Source organism: Hakea prostrata, chromosome 9, assembly GCF_041222555.1.
Source record: "Hakea prostrata isolate BN-2017 chromosome 9, UWA_Hpros_2, whole genome shotgun sequence".
NCBI classification, from domain to species: domain Eukaryota; kingdom Viridiplantae; phylum Streptophyta; class Magnoliopsida; order Proteales; family Proteaceae; genus Hakea; species Hakea prostrata.
In genome coordinates, this window is record NC_142608.1 from 56,760,486 (window position 1) to 56,781,114 (window position 20,629).

The following is a 20,629-nucleotide window of genomic DNA, read 5'->3' on the forward strand; positions in this document are numbered from 1 at the left end:
TTGGAGTGAGTTGAGAAGGGCAAATATGATAGTAATCCAACAGGGACTGGATTATCGGGATTAAAGGAATTCTGAAACCTGAATCGAGATGGTCAAGATAAATAGTGATAACTCATGGATCAACGGTATAGGGACGATCAGAAGGTTCGAGAACCCATATTCTGGCATTGGAAGGAAAGTGATAATTTTCTAAGTAAGAAGACAGATGAGACTTCTTTACCTTGGTGGGATACCACTCTGGACCTACGTATTTAGGGTCCATTTTCTCCTTGGACATGTCCATGGGCGTGTAAGCAACGATAACTTCATCATGGGCATATGGAGAGGGTTTCCAGTCCGAAGGATTCTGACAGGAAGAAGAAGCACCAGAGGTATTTTTCATTCGTTCTATACTTGGAAGCACAATGGGCTGTGTAGAGGTGCTGGGTGCTGAAGAGGTGGAAACAGGATCCATGGTTGAAACAAAAAAAAAAAAAAAGAGGAGAAAAACTTGCAGAATGAAACTTGGGAGGAAACTTGAAGAAGAGTGATAGAAATAGCGGATGAATATATTTGATATTCTCGAAGAAGGAAGACAGAGTATGGATGAAAGCAGGTGATAGTTGACAGATAAATATATAAAGAATGAAGAGAGGCGAAAAAGGTTTCTTAAAAAGTGGAGGGAAATATACGATGTTTCAAAATCGATGGCCATTACTTTTCGTAACCAACATGTGGAATCAATCGGTGGAGTTAGGGGTATTGCAGTTGAGAATACGAGGATGATATAAGAAAAGTGAGGGAGAACATAATAACCGTACATTGGGAAGAGACAAAATTTATGATCAAATGGCGCGAAAGAAGATAACGTTACGGAAGATGAAAAGTTATCTTTAAGAGTGTATGAAAAGTCTGACAAGAAAGAGATTTCCGCTGGTTTGCAAGATGATTTGGGGGCTGAGCACAGAAACTTAATGATTATGGAGGATGGTTTGATTATTAAGAAAATTGTGATTTTATAAAGAAGGTGGACCACAGATCAACGTTCAAGTTAATGATGATTTGATGACCTGGCGTTATTGTTTTTTGAAAATTATAAAGTTCCTTGGGAAAAGATATAGGGACTCAACATAGCACTCTGGATAACCTTAAAAGAAAGATTCAAACCTTCTGACTAGAGTCTCGTACAAGTTCGACCTGATCAGTAGGCTTGGGGGCTTGTGTTGTGACTAAAATATCCACTTCCGGTTTATACCGGTCTAATCAGGTTTAACCGGATTTAGTTGATGAGATGAAGGAATCTATGGGTCCGCCCAAGATTATAAAGAAAAGGTGATCAACACCATCCAATCAGAAGCTATGATCTGACGGTCATGATTAAAAACATGATGAACGGGAAAATCTATATAAAAAGGAAAAGAAGGATTCGTAGAAGGTAAGTCTCTCAGACTAGCTCAAACACTGGATAATGCTTGATTTACTCCATTAGAACACCTCAGAAGCTCCTGCGAGCTCGAAGGAATTTTATTCACCTACCTAACTAGACCGTCGGAGACGCGACGCCGATCAAGACGATCGGCACTGTTTCTAACAGGTGTGTTTCATTTTCCAGTGAACGAGGGACTGACAAAGGAAATCAAACCAACCAGATCAATCTAGATCTGAGGAGTTCGGTGCGAAGGTGGCGGTTCGAGGCTATCGGCAATTTTAGCACCAACAACTCCGAATTGGGTGATGCATTTTCTCTTTTACATCTGTTTGAGAGCAACTCCCGTCAAAGCTTCTATAGGCTTATAGAGGAGGTGGATGAAGGAATATCCCTTGACCAAATACCGAAAGATTGAATACCATTAAATTTTTTCTGAAAATGTAGCTAAACTAAATCACATTTGCATACATAAAAGCTCCTTACAATTGATGAGTTTAATGGATGCAAACAGAAGACTCTCCAATGATCAACATGGGTGATGTTCATGAATTGATCTTTAAGCTGCTAGAAGCATCAGATGGTTGCTAAGACTGGTTTCCTACATCTGTTTGGTTGCCACTGAGGGCGATTGTTGCACACGTCTTCTCAAGTTCAGCTTGTGTGTCATGTATCTACTTTCTCAATTTATTGATGATCTTTGTGGACCCATGAATTGAATATGCATTCCTTGCTTGAGCCTCAAAGTACATGGTCATTATCACACTAGCTCTTTGACTGGCTTCAGCATCCTGAAGAATTAAATGCAGGGATTATTAAGATCTGTTAGCATCGTTACTTACATTTGTGATACAATGTCTTCTATCAAAGTTTTATTTACCTGATGTAAATGATAAGTCTCTTAATTCAAATTCAAATTCAAATCCACCATAACTAGCTCTATCCTTGATTGATCTTATCTCCAATTGATCAACAAGAGTTTGAGTTATAGTTAAAATATCAACAAGTTGTAATTCAAATTCAAATATTTGAATTGTAATTCAAATAGTAGAAGAATTCTCTCTCAAACGAAATTCTAACTTGATATCAGTTTTTCAGCCTCTAACTGTCATCTACACAATCCTCAGGACCAACTCCACCACTGCCATGGCTTCTTCTCTGATTTCACCTACCAACATTGTTTCTCTCCTACCTGTAAAGCTTAATCAAAGCAACTATCTCCTCTGGAAATCGCAATTTCTTCTTGTACTTCATGCACATGACCTTTATGGCTATGTCGATGAAACCAATCCAACTCATCCTCAAACCATACCCAATCCCTCTACCACATCACCCACATCAACCTCCATTCCTAACCTCAATGGCGCAAGCAAGACCAGATGATCTTATCTTGGATCATCTCCTCCCTTTCTGAAAGTGCTCTTTTTCAAATCGTTGGTCTCACCACTTCCCATGCTACTTGAAATTCCCTTGAATGGACTTATGCCTCCCAATCTCAAGCCCGCATAATGCAATTGAAATACCAACTTTTGCAAATTCACAAAGGCCACTCTTCTATGGCTGAGTATGTTCAGAAGATTAAATCTATTGTTGATCATCTTGTCGCCTTTGCTCACTCAGTTGTTGATGCGGATATTATCCTCACAATGCTTCGTGGCCAAGAATATAATTCATTTTCCACCTCAATTACCTTCCGTCTTCATAGGCCTTTTATTGAATCAAGAAATCTTCAAAGATCAAACAAGACACCAACTTGACTTGCCTTCATCAGAAGCTAATCTATCCACCAGATCAACCCACTAACCGAAATTGTGGTCCCTTTCACAGTTATGGCAGAGGACGAGCTCGAGATTACTCCAATCGTGGTCGACATGCAAAGCATCTTTCACCTCTCCTCCCTACCCCTATGGTTGCTTGTTAGATTTGCAACAAAACTAATCATACAGCGGTGCAATGTTATTTTCGCTATGCACCAGGTGACAATGCCTCCAAGCTGAATTCTTCTCCAGAAGCTTTCTTGGGAGGACCCACGACTTCATTTGATCTTTCTTGGTACCCTAACTTAGGTGCCACTCATCATGTTACGTCCAATGTAACCCACATGGATACAACAATACCTTACCATGGTATTGATCAACTTCACATTGGTAATGGCTCAGGTTTGCATATAAAAAATATTGAAAGTGCTTCTCTATCAACGCCTTAAAAAATTCTTACTTTATCTAAAGTGTTACATGTTCCTTCTATTACTAAAAATTTGCTCTCTGTGAGTAAATTTACACGTGATAATGATGTTTATATGGAATTTCATCCAAGTTTGTGCTTTGTGATGGATCTCAAAATGGGGACTGCTCTACTTCAAGGATCAACTGAAGCTGGCCTCTATCGCTTCCATCCACCATCCACCATCCACATCTCCCTCAGTTCATCTTAGTGAACATGTGTCTCAAGAAGTGTGGCATGACCGATTAGGGCATTTGTCGAAGAGAACTTTGGACTTTCTCTTTCGCAGTTCTAGCCTGCACCAACCTTCATCTATTTCACCAGTTTTGTGTATCCCATGCCAGATGGGAAAATTGCATAAATTGCCTTTCAAGTTGAATAAATCAAGGGTAGTATCTCCATTCCAATTATTGCACTCTGATATTTGGGGCCCCTCTCAGTCACCATCTACCCAAGGTTATAGTTATTATATTTCTTTTTTGGATGATTACAACAAATTTACATGGATTTTTCCACTTGTATGTTGTTCTGATGCAATTTCAGTATTCAAGCAATTCTATTACTATGCAACATATGTCTTTAATTCCAAGATTCAAGTTTTTCAATCTGATGGTGCCAAGGAAAATGGATATTCTTATCATTATCTTAGGGCCTATTTGGTTACATGAATCCAGAGACTTGAAATCTCTGGATTCATGAATCTGAGAATTATACCCGTTTGGTTGTAAAAATCTCTAGATTCATGAAATCTAGAGATTCACCTTTTTACACTAAAAACGTGAATCTATTGATTTATGGGTAAGGGGTGAAATCCAGAGATTAAAAAAAGCTATACATTTGCACATTCACAAAAATCACGTTGATCAAATAGTTTTTTAGGATGAATCCACATATTTTATTCCACAACCAAACATCTGATTTTATAAATTATAACTCTATAGATTTCAAATCTATAGATTTGAAATCTCTAGACTCATGTAACCAAACAGGCCCTTAAAGAGAATAATATATCTCATCAGTATTCATGCCCGCACACTTCTGAAAAGAATGGGAGAGTGGAACGGAAGCATAGACATATAGTAGAAATAAGCCTCACTCTTATGGCTCGTGCTTCAGATCTTTTATTTCTCAGAATCTTTGGATGTGCATGTTTTCCTTAGTTACGGCCTTATAACAAAAACAAGTTGCAATATTGCTCCAGGCAATGTATCTTTCTTGGATATAGCAACTCACACAAGGGGTATGTATGTTATGATCCAACTCTTGACCAATTCTACATCTCTAGACATATAGTTGTTGATGAAACCAAATTTCCCTTTGTAACTCAACCTCGTAACCACCATTCCCACTCTCACTCCACTCCCACCATAGTTACAGCTGATAATCTCTTTTCAAATTCAAATTCAAATTTTGAAATCTCCCATCCCACCCGAAATTCCAATTCAAATTCAAATTTTGAATTTTCCCACCCCACCCGAACTTCGAATTCAAATTCAAAATTTGAACTCATCTTTTCCAATCAAAATTCAAATTCAAATTCAAATTTTGAAATTTCAGAAACTCTATCTCAACCTCTCCCTACACCCTAAACCTTAGCCCATAACCCACCTGAAAACCTAGCCTAAAACCCACCTGAAACCCTAGCCCATAACTCACCTGCACCATCTCAACCAACTCAACCTCAACCTTACCATGTGCAAACCCAATCAAAAACGGATCATCCTAAACCCATCTCTAAACTGAACCTCCTAGTCACCTCTTTTGTTGATAATCCTGAAACAGAACCCACCTCATATACCACTGCCAGTAAAGACCCCAAGTGGAGGCTTGCTATGAGTGGCGAATTTGATGCTCTCTTACATAATGGTACTTGGAGTCTAGTTCCTCATTAGCCCCATATGAATTTGATTGAAAATAAATGGGTTTACAGAATCAAAAGAAACATTGATGGCTCTATTTCATGTTATAAAGCTTGTTTGGTCGCCAAGGGATTTCATCAACGTGAAGGAATTGATTATTTTGACACTTTTAGTGTTGTTGTTAAACCTACTACCATACGCTTGATTCTATTGCTAGTAGTTGACCAAGGATGGACTCTTCGCCAATTGGATGTTCAAAATGCATTTTTAAATGGTGAATTATCTTAAGAGGTTTACATGGTTCAACCACAGGGTTTCATTGATCCAGAGAGACCTACTTATGTATGTCACTTTCAGAAAGCTTTATATGCTTTGAAACAAGCCCCTAGGGCATGGTCTCATCGGCTTGACAGTTATTTACTCACACTACAAGAAAATGGACCTACAACGGCATTTTGGAAACGCCGCCAAATGTTTAAAATGTCGCTATAAAGCTTCCCCGACGCTTCAAAAACGCCGCAAAAAATGCCGGCAAAACCAATGCCGCATTGTTATAGCGACACTAAATAGAAGTGACGGTAATGGTCACTTACGACGGCACTTTTAACGCCGTCAAAAGTACTTGTTGTGGCATTTATAGGAAACGCCGTTAAAAGTTCTTGTTGCGGCGTTTCTAGGAAACGTCGTAAAAAGTTCTTGTTGCGGCGTTTCTAGGAAACGCCATGAAAGTTCTTGTTGCGGCATTTCTAGGAAACACCATGAAAGTTCTTGTTGCGGCGTTTCTTATAAACACCATGAAAGTTCTTGTTGCGGCGTTTCTTATAAACGCCATTAACAGTTCTGTTGCAATGTTTCTTATAAACGCCGTTAACAGTGTTGCCGTGACACGTTAATTATGCCGGCATTTTGTAAAACGCCGGGATAGGTTTTTTAAATTAAAAAAAAAATCATTCCAAAAAGCCAAATTCAATTTTACAAATGAATATTCAATTCCATCAATCCTTGCCCCACTAGGGGTATTTTGTTTTGAACAAAAGCTTGAAAATGACATCGGATTGATTCTTTTGGATTTTCTTGATGGGGTTTTCATGTAAACCATCTTCGCATGAGCTAAATCAATATCATTCACAATGTCAAGAAGCATTTCCCTACTCTATATTGGACCTTAGAAAAAGGGAAATGACTGGCAATGGCAAGAACTGATAAATTCAATGGGAAAATTACCTCAAGATCATTCACAATGTAAAGAAACATTTCTCTACTCCATATTGGACCTTAAAAAAAGGGGGAATGACTAGCAACGGCAAGAACTGAAAAAATCAATGGGAAAATTACCAAAACCCACTGATAAGAATAAATTATCACAAGACCTATACAGTTCTAGACAAGGAATAGCACAAGTAATTGCCCACAAACTCGAACTGCTATAATGCGACGGAACATGAGATACACAGTAAGTATATCTGGCTGGAAAAGAACACGAACGGCGGCAATGCAAACACAGCAGACATTGACACTAGCGATGTCCCTCAGGCAGCTCAACAACCTTGTGGAAGGGTACTTTCCTCTGGGGTAGAGATCCATTTTCTTCATCATCTTTAAACTCCAGTAGGTAACTGGAACAATCATGCAAAAGACATTGTTTTTTAATATTGCAAGCAACTAGAAACCTAAAACATGATTTCCCATCTATGTAAGATAGATTTAACTCAACTGGGGCATCCCCAATATTCAAAAGAAGACATTGAAGTCCAGATAATAAATAAATAAAGGTAAAATCACAATTGCAAGAGGACTTCAACTAGTATTCAAAGGAAACATTGCATCTGATTCATTCACCATGGTTCAGTATTTAACTTGAAAGCTTAGAAAGAAGATGCTTTTCGCAGGTTCATATAGCCAACAAAATTAACAAATTCTATTCCAAGAACTTAAAGGTTTATGTTCCAAAATAAATAAGTTTAACAACTTACTCATCAGTTCTCTTCTGGAAGTTCACAAATTCATCAAAGGGCACATATGGAAAACAGCAAATAAGTAATCAGACTCAACAAATAGGTAACAGCAGAGTTACATAGATCAATGTTTAAGCATGAAAGAAGTATAATTGATTTATCATTTGGTTACTTGTACCGTTGGTGTCCTTGCCCCACTAGGGGCTGGTCCAATGTCACCTTGATGTTGTGGGATTTAAGGTGTTGGGCAGGACCAACCCCACTCAGCATCAACAGTTGTGGACTGCCAAGGGCTCCTGGTGATAAGATTATCTCATTCATGGCTCCCTTCTTCAAGTATGCTCTGTGTCTCACTCCTGCATCATCTGTGAACACCACTCCATTTGCTGTCGGTCTTAACTTCCCTGTAATGGGATGTAATGCTAACTATTTAAGATAAGATCGATGATATCGTTTATGAAGTCATGCATAAAGGAAAATTGGGTTCTTATTAGTTTCTTACCTTTGGTTCTAAACATGATCCTATGAACTGTGGCATGTAGAAGAACTGTGAGACCTTTGGGGTTGGCATACCTGAGCAGATCAGCAGCAGTATGTCGATGACCCTTGGAATCAAATATAGTTCCACCAACCTTAGTCCCATAAATTTGGTCATAAGTGAAGCCATTATCAGGCAACACACCAGCTTCAATCAATCCATCTCTGACTGCAGATTGCCACAGAAGCAGAAGATTTGAAACAAAGGGAGCGAGAAGTGAATGAAACATTCTTTGTTCATGAAAAGCAGACTCATGGGCTGCTAAAGAAGTTTGGAAACTTTCCATTGATATATGTTGTAAGCCTTCACTTTTCTTCTTCTAACTTTGAACCCCAGAGCCTCTCCATCATCTTTGACTCATCTACACCAAATTTGGATGCATACATTTTGGCAAAATTGGTCAAAGTAAAAGCCCAACCATGCAGACCTGCAGAAAAGGCAACTGTTCCTTTCTCTGGGTAAACCTGAACATCCCCAAGAAGTGGATCCTCATAGGTGGCCATAATCACATTAGCATTCTCAATGACCCTCTGAAAGGTCTGATAAGCCTCTTCTCCATCCACCTGGAGCTCCAGGAAACATCTGTCCATCTTGTTTACAGTCAAGACAGGATGAATCCTCTCACCAAGTGCCTGTCGAAGAACAGTCTCGGTTTGGACACAGACACCTTCAATACAGTCCACCACTACAAGTGCACCATCAGTGATACGGAGAGCAGCTGTGACCTCAGATGAGAAGCCAACATGCCCAGGTGAATCAATCAAATTGATCAGATACTCATTCCCATTACATTCTCCCTTGTAGCTCTTCAGAGACTCGTCTGTCATCTCATTGTAGAGAGAAATACCAATTGATTTAATAGTAATACCACGCTCTGCCTCATCCGCACGGGTATCAGTCATCCGAACATCTCCTGCAGTTTCTTGAGCAATGATTCCAGCAGCAGCCCCAAGAGAATCGGTAAGAGTAGACTTCCTTGACAAGTTCAAAATACAAGGTAAGAAAACAAAGTACAAGGTAAGAAAACAAAGTAGCAGCAGGACTCAACATAACTTCTGAAAGATACCAATCAGCGACTTAAATTACAGAAACAAAATTACTGATGCATGTGAGAATTATCAAGTCAGCTTACCATTTTGACTGTTCTTAGTAAGCAACCTCCCTAAAAATGATATTGCAAGGAAAAGTTCCTGTAGAAAAACAATAATCACTAGCCATAAATTAGTAATACAACCAATATGAAGCTAACGAACCAACAATATATACATCATGAACATGCCAGCACAAACATAGACTAATACATTATAAAGGACACCAACGGTACAAGTAAACCAACCAGAACAAAAAGAACACCGCATTGTATCAAAATTTATGAATACCAAACCCAGAAAAAAAGGGCATCGATGACAAAGCACAACTGTTTTGTGGAACAAAAACAATTAGTTCATAATTTAAAATAATGGAGTAGACATAAAGAACTAGGAAAAGCCAACAAATTCTTCCAACAGAATAAATATCTAATAGACCAACAACATAAATATCTAACTATTTCAAAAGAGCTCACACATGATACACTAGCTAACAAGTATTACCAAGAACAGATTAGAGTTCAAATACTAAATTACCACAATTAAGAGAAAATATTTACTCAAAAGTACTTGGATAAATAAAGAAAAGATAATGGATTATAAGATTATTAATAACAAAACACACAAGGCCTTGAATACCACAGACAAATGAAAACATGCATGATAAATAGATACATATTAACATGATAAAAAAGAGAACCTCAACCTTTCCTCTTAAAACACCCAAATCAAATTTCCTCTTCTATTATCTTAAAACACCCAAATCAAAAAAGAGAACCTCAACCATTCCTCTTAAAGCACCCAAATAAAAAAAGTGAACCTCAACCTTTCCTCTTGAAACACCCAAATCAAATTTCCTCTTCTATTACCTTAAAACACCCAAATCCGAAAAGAGAATCTCAACTTATACTGCTATATTTACTTGGCAGGGTACTATTCTACCGCTAGACCACTGGTGCAGGGACAGTGGCACTTAGCTTGATAAGTTTATCCATCTTTGACTAAATTCTAGAGGCAATGGTTAGATAACTTCCAGTGCTTCAGAACCCAAAGCCTCCAAATTAGAGGGTTCATTCATCCATGTTCTAGGAAACCCGTTTCCTATTTACAGCAAAGCTTCTAGTGTTGATAGTCCTTGGTCATATAAAATCTGAATTGTTGAGAGGATCAGTTCCAGCTCTGCCAGGTTCTAAATTCAGATTTTAACAATAGTTTCAGTTGTAATGGTCTTATGATAGAACTGGTGGATACCATCCATTCAAACCACAAAGGTCACTCAGATTTCAACCTCTTAAGTCAATAGCTTCTTCCCACACATGGAGAAAGAAATCTTAGGAGCGAGATTGTTAGATGGGGTGTCACCATGTCACTATCACAAAAGCAACATTACCCAGAAAAAAGAGAGAAACCAATGGCATATTTGGGTGGAACATGGGGGTACATGAGATGAAGTTGGGCTCACAGTTGTAACAATTTGAACATGAGCCGAAGTGCTACCTGTGTATTATATTCTCTCAGGAAAGTGATGCAACAGAATTTCATGTAAAACCATAACTCCCATTTAAAAAGCTTGCACATTTTCTCATGGATCATTCGTTAACGTACAATCAATATAATCATAACAGTAATTAAAACAACAAGAAAAGGTGTGACACAGATGCTAAAAGCAATGAATTGTATCAACTAATACCCAAAGAGTTTTGTCTTTTTTGCAAATATATGCAGGGCCTCCAATTTTACTTACAATACGTTTAGTGTTGCATCATATACATACACATATATCTAGGAAATATCTATGTGATGCTTTCATTAAAATAAATATATATATTCACACACTAGAGTAGACTTTCTTTTGCACATTCGCCGGGAGTCAAACCCGGGTCTATTGCTTGGAAGGCAATTATCCTAACCATTGGACTACAAATGCTGTCATGCTTGTTCAAGCTTTTGTAGTTCCTTTGGTTAACAAAATCAACCAAGTGAATCTAAACTTTCCACATCTAGTTTCACACACATTGAAATCTCATCTAGTTCAAAAGCGTTCCATGTCTCAATATTTATTCGAGCTTCACTTTGATTACTGTTGAAAAGAAATGACAGGTTGCCATTTAAAACTAGTCAGCTCTGTTACTTTCTAGTATAACTGCATTTGGTTTTTAAGAAAAAAATCTAGATGGTTACTTCCCCTCTGCTGCAGTTAAAAGTTTATTAGCTATAGTTTTTGCTGGTATTGAGTAGTAAAAGCTTATCCTCACTACTTTTCATGTTGTAAACACAATAGATGGAGTCTCTCATGTTGAGTACTTAAAGCATATCCTCACTACTTATCATCTCATCTCATTCTTCTCCTAGTTTCCTGCTCTAGTTCGGTTTCACAGTTGTAATAGGGTTCTACTGTTTTGGTTTATTCCTTAGTCTGGATAGGAAAATGGTTTGTACTCAGACTTCTTCCTACAAATAACATCTGAGAACAAAGGAACCCGGATACCTAGGTGCCACCTTGACAGCAATGAATTGAACTTTTCAAACATCTTCACTATAACAGGCTAGTGATCAATTCCAGTGCAGCTCTCCTATAATTCTAGCTGTACCCTGATTCTTTTATACAAGTCTACAGTGCTTTTGATACTTTTAACTAATCCATCCTTTTATATATATTTCTTATCTGAAACTATTCTCATAGCAATCCTAGTCCAATGTGTTTTCACAGAGATTGATTAAAAAGATGGCTCATTGACAAATCTCAATAAGAAAAATAAAGCTATGTAAGGCATTGGGACTAAACAGTTCAATAATGTAAAGTGGTAAAACTAGACACATGAGTTGGGGTTGAAGTGGTTATGAAACACTATAAAAGTAAACCTAAATACTCTAGGAATTTAGTTTGAAATTTTCAAGCCTTTAATATTCACATGCAATGTTCCTCAGTCAAAAGGAATCATTCTAATCCTGACAGCAAATATGAATAATATTTGGGCATTCTTTTTGGTAATTGAGGCATTTAGGCCAACTTATATGCACTTCAACTAATTTTCAAAGGAGAACTTATAAACATAAAAGGGAGAAGATCCGGCCACAAGGAGCTTTGAACTCTTGATCTCCTACTTATGAGATGGTGATCTTTACCGAGTCGACCTTTTTCCCACTCATGGTACTATTTGTCTGGCAATGCTTACCAAACATGTAATGTAGAGACAGCAGTTGGGTCTATGATTGCCTCTACTGACTGAACAAAACCCTATTGAATTACTGGTTTACAAACACCATGATCAAATAAAAATATGCATTGGTTTTGAACTCAACATTGACCCAAAAGTGGCTGCAAGGAAATAATCAACCAATAACAATACGCAGTATAAAGAAGACAAAAAGTAGGGAAACAGAATAATAAGTAAATAAAAATTTCTTTTCCACTAAATCTCTCTCCTCCTCTTTCTCTCTTCCTCCCCTGCATATAGTTCCAATTAGTTTTTATTATTATTATTACTATTATTGATTTCCTTTCACTTCTCTCCCTTTCCTTCATCTCCCCACTGCCTTGTAAATCCCACGCTAACTTATTGTTACTATTATTTTTTTTTTACTTCCATTTCCCTTCTCTCTCCCTATTTCCCTTTTTCTTTCACTCTCTCTCACTCTCCATGGTTTGAGATATCGCTCGAGATCTTGTTTTGCTAAAAAGGCGAGACCAGATCTCAAAGTTCTCATAACTCGCTCGAGATCTTATGAGATCTCAAGTTCTCGCCACAATATCTCGGTTGGATCAAGATCTAGTCCAACCACACCCTTTTAAGCTTATCTTGAACAAGAGAGCATAAACTCTCAATTTTTGCCAAATTTCTTGCGGATTTAGTCGGGTCTTCAATTGCACCTACTTTTAACTGATAAATAGCAACTAGAAATCACTTCAGAACAAACACACTGCATTGGCATGAGAGAGTAAAGTAACAGCAATCACTTCAATGGAAAATTTTTCATTCCGAGAATTCAAAAAGTAAGAATCCCTACCAACTAGCATTCTTCATGTTTCAAGCATACTCTAGATAGTACAAGGTTAACAAGAGAAAAAGAAACTGACTAAATTGAAAAGAAAAAAAAATTAGGTCCCATTCACAAAACCTGTAAACTAGACCAACCCAATCATACAGATCTGTTTAATTTGTTAGGTCCCATTCTTCAACTCACTCAGTAAAGCTTGCATTCAGAATTTCATCACCCAACATGATCCTTTCGACAACAATGACATTCAAGATGAAAATCACAAATTTCACCTTGTACCAAAGAAGAAGAAAGTGCAGAAAATTAGCCTTGACCTTGATAAATCAACACAGAACATCAAGTCGACTGAGCTTCTGGCTTTGGTAGGCTCTCTATTGCTTTCTTTGAATCTGGAATGTACCTCCAACAGTATTTATGAATCTGCTAACATGGGAGCCTTGTGCACCTACCACCATACCCCCCAAGAAAAACAACCTGGCGGATCATTTAATGGTATTTATGAGTTAAATGTGAGACAAGATCCATGTCGCGGTCTCATTCATTCAGTTGGCCTATGGCCGAGTTGTTGTTATACACTAAGAGAGGGATCAGGATGCGATCCTGATCTAGATTAGCTGTTCCGGCCCAACCTACCCAATCCCATATTGGATTGGGGTGGGCAGTATGCCTAATCTGATTGTAATACTTCAATACTACCACCTAGTTCTGCTATGTTGAGGACATGTATTCCCAAAAGGTCCCTAATCAAATTCCAATTTTCAGCTCAATAAGAGCTAATGAAGTGGAAAACCAGAGCAGTGAAACAGAACAACAGAAAAACAAAAATGAGAGATTACCATCACAAGGGAAATGATAATAAGGCACCAGGATTTGAGACTACTAGTAGTATATCCAAAGAAAGGCAATGCTCCAACAGAAAAAACATATGGAATTAAAGGAACCTTAGACTGTGAAAGTCATGTCTAAGGTTCTTTTAAACCATAGGGAGAACCATATGGAATTAAAAGAACTTTTAAAATAGATAACAGAAATCTGATCTTAATCTAATGTTCAGATTTATACAGGAATATAGTAGAAGTTGATAGGAACTTACACAAAAATCATAAATTCAGAAAATCGTGAAATGGCACTGTTGTACTTGTGAAAGTTTAGACACAAACCACTTCCAAATTAAGTTTATTTTTGTGCTGAAAGTTCAACCTAGAAGACTTGCAAAGCAAAGCTAAGTTGTGGAGTAGAGAAAAACATCCCAGGGAGCCTAAAAACATGATTATCACACTAACGATCCGTGCATTTTCATTGTCAAGAGATAGGCTAGATCAGGAACAGAAAATCCAAAGAGATGTAGTATGACTTCAAAAACAGAAACAGAAAATATCAAAAAGAGCAACAAGATTTATGAGACATTAGGTCAAGGTTTCCATACTGAGCAAAACTGAAATGCGATAGTAGGAGAAATAAAAAATGAACAAATGAATGGAGACAAATAAATATATCATTGGAGTTATCCATGGAAGAACAGAGTAGATGTAAGACAAATAAATATATCCAAAGCTCCTAAAACATAAACACCATAGCTAAATTTCATTTCAATATCTGCAACTGTAAGTAGTATCATCAGCTACTTTTGGTCAAAAGATCAAAAACAGCAATGAGAAATGAAATCTCATCTTTATCATGATTTATAGTGCACACTTAGTGATTACGATCTTATGAAGACAAAACAGAGATAGTAGTATGACTTCAAAAACAGAAACAGAAAATATGGGTGTGCGATTCTAAATTTCTAACAAACATAAATTTCCAAATCAACTCAATATGATCTACTAGACGCAGGAGGAGGTCTCAAACCTAATGAAATCTCCGAACAAAGCTCCTTATCTGAGATTCAGCAGCCGAAAGCTCTGATGAAAGCGATCTCTCTAACAAAATAGGATATTCGAGTTCGATCTCTCAGAATGCTTGCAGGAGTGAGTGAATCGAGAAGCAGCCGTCCGAGGTTAGAATTAGGCTTACGAAAGCTCCAACTCGAGTTCGACTGCTCCAGAGAACAAAGGGATTGAGAAAGAGAGAGAGCGAGTGGTTTTTCATTCGACTGCTCGTCTTCTACAAGTGAAAAATAGGCGTGGTTTTTCATTCGAGTGCTCGTTTTCTACAAGTAAAAAATAGGCGCGGGCGGGAGATATTTGGGCAACCACGGCATTTCCATGAAACGCCGTAAGAGCTAATGGCACAAAGATACGACGGCGTTCCCAGGAAACGCCGTTATAAAGCCATATACTATGTTCATACAAAGCCCTATGACGGCGTTTTTGATAAATGCCGTCATAAGGCTACATACGACGGCGTTTCTCTAAAACGCCGTTAAAAAGTTTAATATAACGAAGTTTTAAATCATTTTTCATAGTTGTAGGGGACATATGACGGCGTTTTGTGAAAAACGCCGTTACAGAGCTACGCTATAAGTTAACATACAACGGCGTTTTATGAAAACGCCGCTATATCCTTACCCAAAGTGCTGCCATAGACCGGTTTTCTTGTAGTGTCACTCGGGATTCTCACAAGTCCTCATCTGATACGGCACTATATTTTCTTACTTCAGCACATCAAACAATCTATCTTCTTGTATATGTGGACGACATTGTCCTCACTGGATCTAGTTCTTCCGAGGTTAATTATGTCATTATGGCCACTGGCAAGGAATTTGCCATCAAAGATCTCAGTGACTTGAACTACTTTTGAGGGGTCAAGGTCACTCGCTCATCTCATGGTTTACATCTTTGTCAGTCAAAATATTCTTCAGATCTTTTGCGAAGGACCAATATGCATGAAGTAAAATCAGTAGCAACTCCAACTCCATCACCAAAGCAACCATTGAGGAACCTCCCCTCTATGATGGTCCGTCCCAATATAGAAGTACAGTGGGTGCCCTTTAGTATTTGACTCTCACACACCTTGATATAGCATTTGCTGTCAATAGGGTTTGTTAATATATGCATCGCCCTCCATGAAAAAGAAGAAAAAGAAAAAATCCGCAAAATAGCTTTGTTGGTCTTTGACTATCCCTTTTATTTAGGCTATGTTGTAATTGCTTGGTCTGTCTGCTCTAGCTTCTTTTGCCTCGATGTATGTGCGATCTTTCAGTTCTTTTAATGCATTTAATTATTCATCCAAAAATATATATATATGCATCGCCCTACAATTGATGATTGGGCTGCGGTTAAGCAAATTCTTCGTTATCTAAAGAGACCCCATCCCATGGAATTCTATTTCAGCCAACAACTAATCTTTCTTTCATTGCATTTAGTGATGCGGATTGAGCCGGTTCAACTATTGATCGACGATCTATAAGTGGCTACTGTGTCTACTTGGGCCCTAACTTGATCTCTTGGAGTTCCAAGAAACAACCCATTGTGGCCCTCTCCTCTATAGAATATGAGTACAAAGGGGTTGCTAATGCTACCGCTGAGTTGATATGGTTACGTCAGCTACTGCTTGAACTTGGGGTTGTCACTTCTGCACCAACTCTATATTGCAATAATATTGGAGCTATTTACCTTTCTGCTAATCCGGTCTTTCATGCACGAACCAAACACATCAAGATTGACTATCATTTTGTTCGTGAACAAGTTGCCACAAAAAATCTTTCAATTCGATTCGTTCCTATAGGAGACTAAATCGTAGACATTCTCACCAAACGCTTATCTGCTCCAAGATTCAAAATTTTAAAATCCAAGCTCACTGTCTGTTCTCAACCAATAACCTTGCAGGGGAGTGTAAAGGATAAGGTTTTGAATTCAAATTCAAATTCAAATCCACCGTAACTAGCTCTATCTTCGATTGATCTTATCTCCAACCGATCAAGAAGAGTTTGAGTGAGTTATAATTAAAGTATCAACAAGTTGTAGAGTTTGATTGTAAACAAGTTGTAATTAATATTAATATACATCTCTCATTCACTAATCAAAGTGTGGAAGAATTCTCTCTCAAATGAAATTCTAACTCCTGAAGCACTTTCACAATGTTTCTACCACCAAAATATTTCTAATAGATCTCTTGTTCGTCAAGAGGGAAATAAGGTGCAAAAATGCAATCTTCTTGGCATTTCCTCCTAAAGTAGTTGTAAGCTGCATAGCGGTAACTCAAGTTGAACTATTCAAAGTACAAGGATTGTAGGGACCAATATCAGGTCCATTTCTTACAAGGAAATGGATCATTAATTTTCTTGTAGATGTGTGCCATGTGTCCAAACATCACATTAAATGGTTGAAATCCATTTATCAGTCACATCAAAGAGTTTATTGATGTGACAGATAAATGGATTTCAATTATATGATAATGTAATGTTGGGACACATGGCACACATCTACAAGAAATGAATAATCCATTTCCTTGTCAGAAATGCACCTGATAAATTTCCAGAATTGTAGAGATGTATCATGTATGGCAACAAGAATGTGATTTTGCTTTTGGTAGTAAAACAATTTTGAATATAAATAGATGAAAGTTTGACCGTCTTATGTTGTGTTGTATAATCTGGAAGAATCCAAGATTTACAAAGTTAGATCTAATCTGGTGATACGAAAAGCAATTTTGTACCGAACGAGATGAACAACGAAAAGCAGGAGAGGGTGGTTTACGATCAGGAAAGTAGGCTCTGAAAGACCTATCCTAAGGATAAGGAGGAATCAGTCTCAAGTGATTCACCAAAGCGACCAGACCTTGAAAGCTAATTTTTCAAGTGTCAGTAGGGGGCGTTCTGTACCATATAGTTTAATAATAAAGGTTAAGATCATCGGTTGTGACGTTCACCAAGGGTCTCAGTTAGATTTTCCGTATATGCAAACTTATCAATATGAGCTCGATAAAAAATGTTCAATTTACAGTTCCTTCGTCAATGTAAGTTAGATACTCTGGTTATCAATCTTTCTGCTATTCTGTTTCGAAGTCTTGTTTGTAGGCTTCATATAATCTGCTTCTGTTTAATGGTTTTGATATTCGTTAGTCATAGTACGAGCAGGTTGGATTCTCGAATTTGTTTAGTTCTTTTAATCATTTTTAGTTTTAAATAAGAGGGTAAGGGGTTGATTTCTTTTTATATCACCTGCCTGCCTTCTGTGGCAATTGAGTTTGAATTTGCTGTTTAGTTGTATGTGGTTGGTTCATCGTTTACATGGTCTTGATATCCTTTTGGATTGAGTTTCTTTGAGCCACAGTGAACAGGTGTTATTAGTTTAACCTGATTTTATTGACTTATATTCTTTTAGCAAGTATGATTACCTCTGAGGGGAGGAAGAGGGTTGAGGGGAGAGACTTCATGAGAATAAAATGGAAGACTAATAGCTGAAGAAAACCACTCTTTCTTAAAAGAAGAAACGAACTGCCCAGTTTTGGGTTTAAAACAGAACCCAAGCTTTCCCTCACTCGATTTCTTTAGGGTCTTTTTCTATGAGTTCTGGATGATTACTTATATGCTATCAAATTCTTCCATTGTTGGTGGCCATGCTTGAAAATCACCCTCATTGTTTTGGCTGGTATTTTGGGATGGTTAATTTTCTTCCGGAATTTGGGCCATTTCTTGGAGTTTAAAAGTAATTCTTCATAGGTAAGAGTCACTTCTCAACGTTCAACCTAGCCTAAGCCAAATATTGAATAAGAAAAGATGGCCCAGTGAAAGAAAACGCGTTCTGTTTTCTGTATAATGTTCCATTTTACTGTGGCCTAGGGAGATGGGAAGGATAATAGACATTGCCTCCAACACAACAAAAACTATGGAAGTGGAACGCCATGAACGATTCCACAATCCAGTATTTGTATCAACAGAGACAAAGCAAAAGCAAGGACGATCATTGCTACCCTTAAACCCGTCAACAAAAAAGAAGATCTCGACTGCAAATCTCGTTTGTGGCTTCAGAAGGCAAGAAATCTCTTTGGCTTAGTAATCCTAGCTAAGGCCTTAAACAGAATGAGCAAGTTCCAGACCATTCACAGCGGAAGAGCAGCGATATCAAGAGCCTGGAATCTAGGGTTGTCATTGTTTCAAGAAAATAAACAGAATCCTAGAATCAATAGTAAAGGATAATTCTGATCAAGGAATTGCTACAGTGTCGTCCAATCCAAGCAACTACAGAAAAGAAAAAGTGGGACTCGGGAAAAAAAAAAGTTGAGAAAGAGAAGAATAATAAAGGAGATGGAAGAAAAGAAAGGGGAATTGGCCGAGCAAAATTCTTCACAATTAGGTGATAGTTACCCGGCTTTATGATAATCCAAATTTCAATAGATGAACAAAATTATAAAGAAACAAAAGATGAGAAATTTCATAAGCAATATGATACAAGAATTCTTAAGAGAAGACCTGCAAATTACCTGAGCTCTGATGAGTGAGAGACAAGGGCGCTGCTTCACCAATTCACGAACCTCTGTTGAAGCCTGAAAAGCCATAGTTTTTGTAACAGAATCTGTGCACCAAAGATCCTGTTGTTTCTGTTGATTGGCTTCATACTAAACTTCAGGAGCCTGATGTGAAGGTGGTTAATTGGCGATACTATACTCTTTTGTTTAATTGACATTTCTGTGGATACTATTGTACAATTCTATTTAAAACATTTGTGATACTTTTTGTGACTTTATGCTCACTGACAGGTGCTCAGGTTTTCCATTTCTCTTCCAGTGATTTTCGGAGCTTGTTTGAAATGATCGTTGAACAACCTGAGTAGCCATCCGCAGCACTGCCTTTTTTTTTTTTTTTTTTTAAAGATAAATCAACTAATACATTACAAGCTGGTGGGTTTTCATTGAAAGGGAAAGACAGTACATAGTGCATAACTGTTTGGGGACTAGCATGAGAACAGAAATTCAATAGTCTTCTCTTTTACTTGCATAAGTGGATGGTGGAGTGGTTCAGATAGACGAAGTTAATTAGAAGAAGTTAATTAGAAGTTAGAAGGATCTTGAAACATGTAATTTTCTTAAAATGATAAGGGATACATCCTACACCAGTTATGGACCTGCTGTGGTGATACCCAAGAAGGATCTTATGTTCAAAAACACTAAATGGACATCTCAAACGTGGAAAACAAAATTGAAGGCTAAGTTTGTTGGTTTGTTGCATGGATCCTCTTGATAGGAGTTCAAGTTTTCATGTATATGATAAAAAGATGATCTTAAGAGAGGTTATGACCAATTAGGGGAGGCACTTTGGAGAAGAATATGATTGAACACTTTGCCGCATAATTTGGTTTACATGTTTATGGTCATATAGTTTGTTTTGTTGGACTACTTGGGAAGTAATATTATGATTTTATTTGTATGTGGATGGATCTATGTAAACCTATCAGCTTCTTACTATTTAGGTTTTGAATGCTTCCTGGTACATGCCAGATGAGCAGAGGAATCCAATACAAGAGTACCAGGTGCAGCTGATGTTTTGTTTGAACTTTCCTTGGTTCTATGAATGCCCTTTGCCATTGCATTTGTACTGTTTTATAGATTGTGTTTAATGCCTTTTATTTGTAGTTTTTGTTAATTGTGTCACTTCAGTACTCAGAAGAAGCTCTTCCATA

General features: G+C 37.6%; 1 protein-coding gene and 1 non-coding gene across 2 annotated transcripts; both read right to left on the reverse strand.

Annotated features, from left to right (window-relative positions):
* Positions 1–6,517: 6,517 nt before the first annotated feature.
* Positions 6,518–19,767, reverse strand: LOC149005659 (protein HOTHEAD-like). The gene is made up of 6 exons (XM_089169678.1): positions 19,434–19,767; positions 9,113–9,170; positions 7,945–8,955; positions 7,621–7,846; positions 7,461–7,474; positions 6,518–7,103 (listed from the first exon to the last, which is right to left on the reverse strand). Exons 3-6 carry the CDS (start codon positions 8,264–8,266, stop codon positions 6,868–6,870), a joined length of 798 nt encoding a protein of 265 aa, XP_089025804.1. The 5' UTR covers positions 8,267–8,955; positions 9,113–9,170; positions 19,434–19,767; the 3' UTR covers positions 6,518–6,867.
* On the reverse strand, positions 10,924–10,995 carry TRNAG-UCC (transfer RNA glycine (anticodon UCC)). Its single transcript has one exon. It is a non-coding gene; the product is annotated as a tRNA-Gly (tRNA).
* Positions 19,768–20,629: the final 862 nt, after the last annotated feature.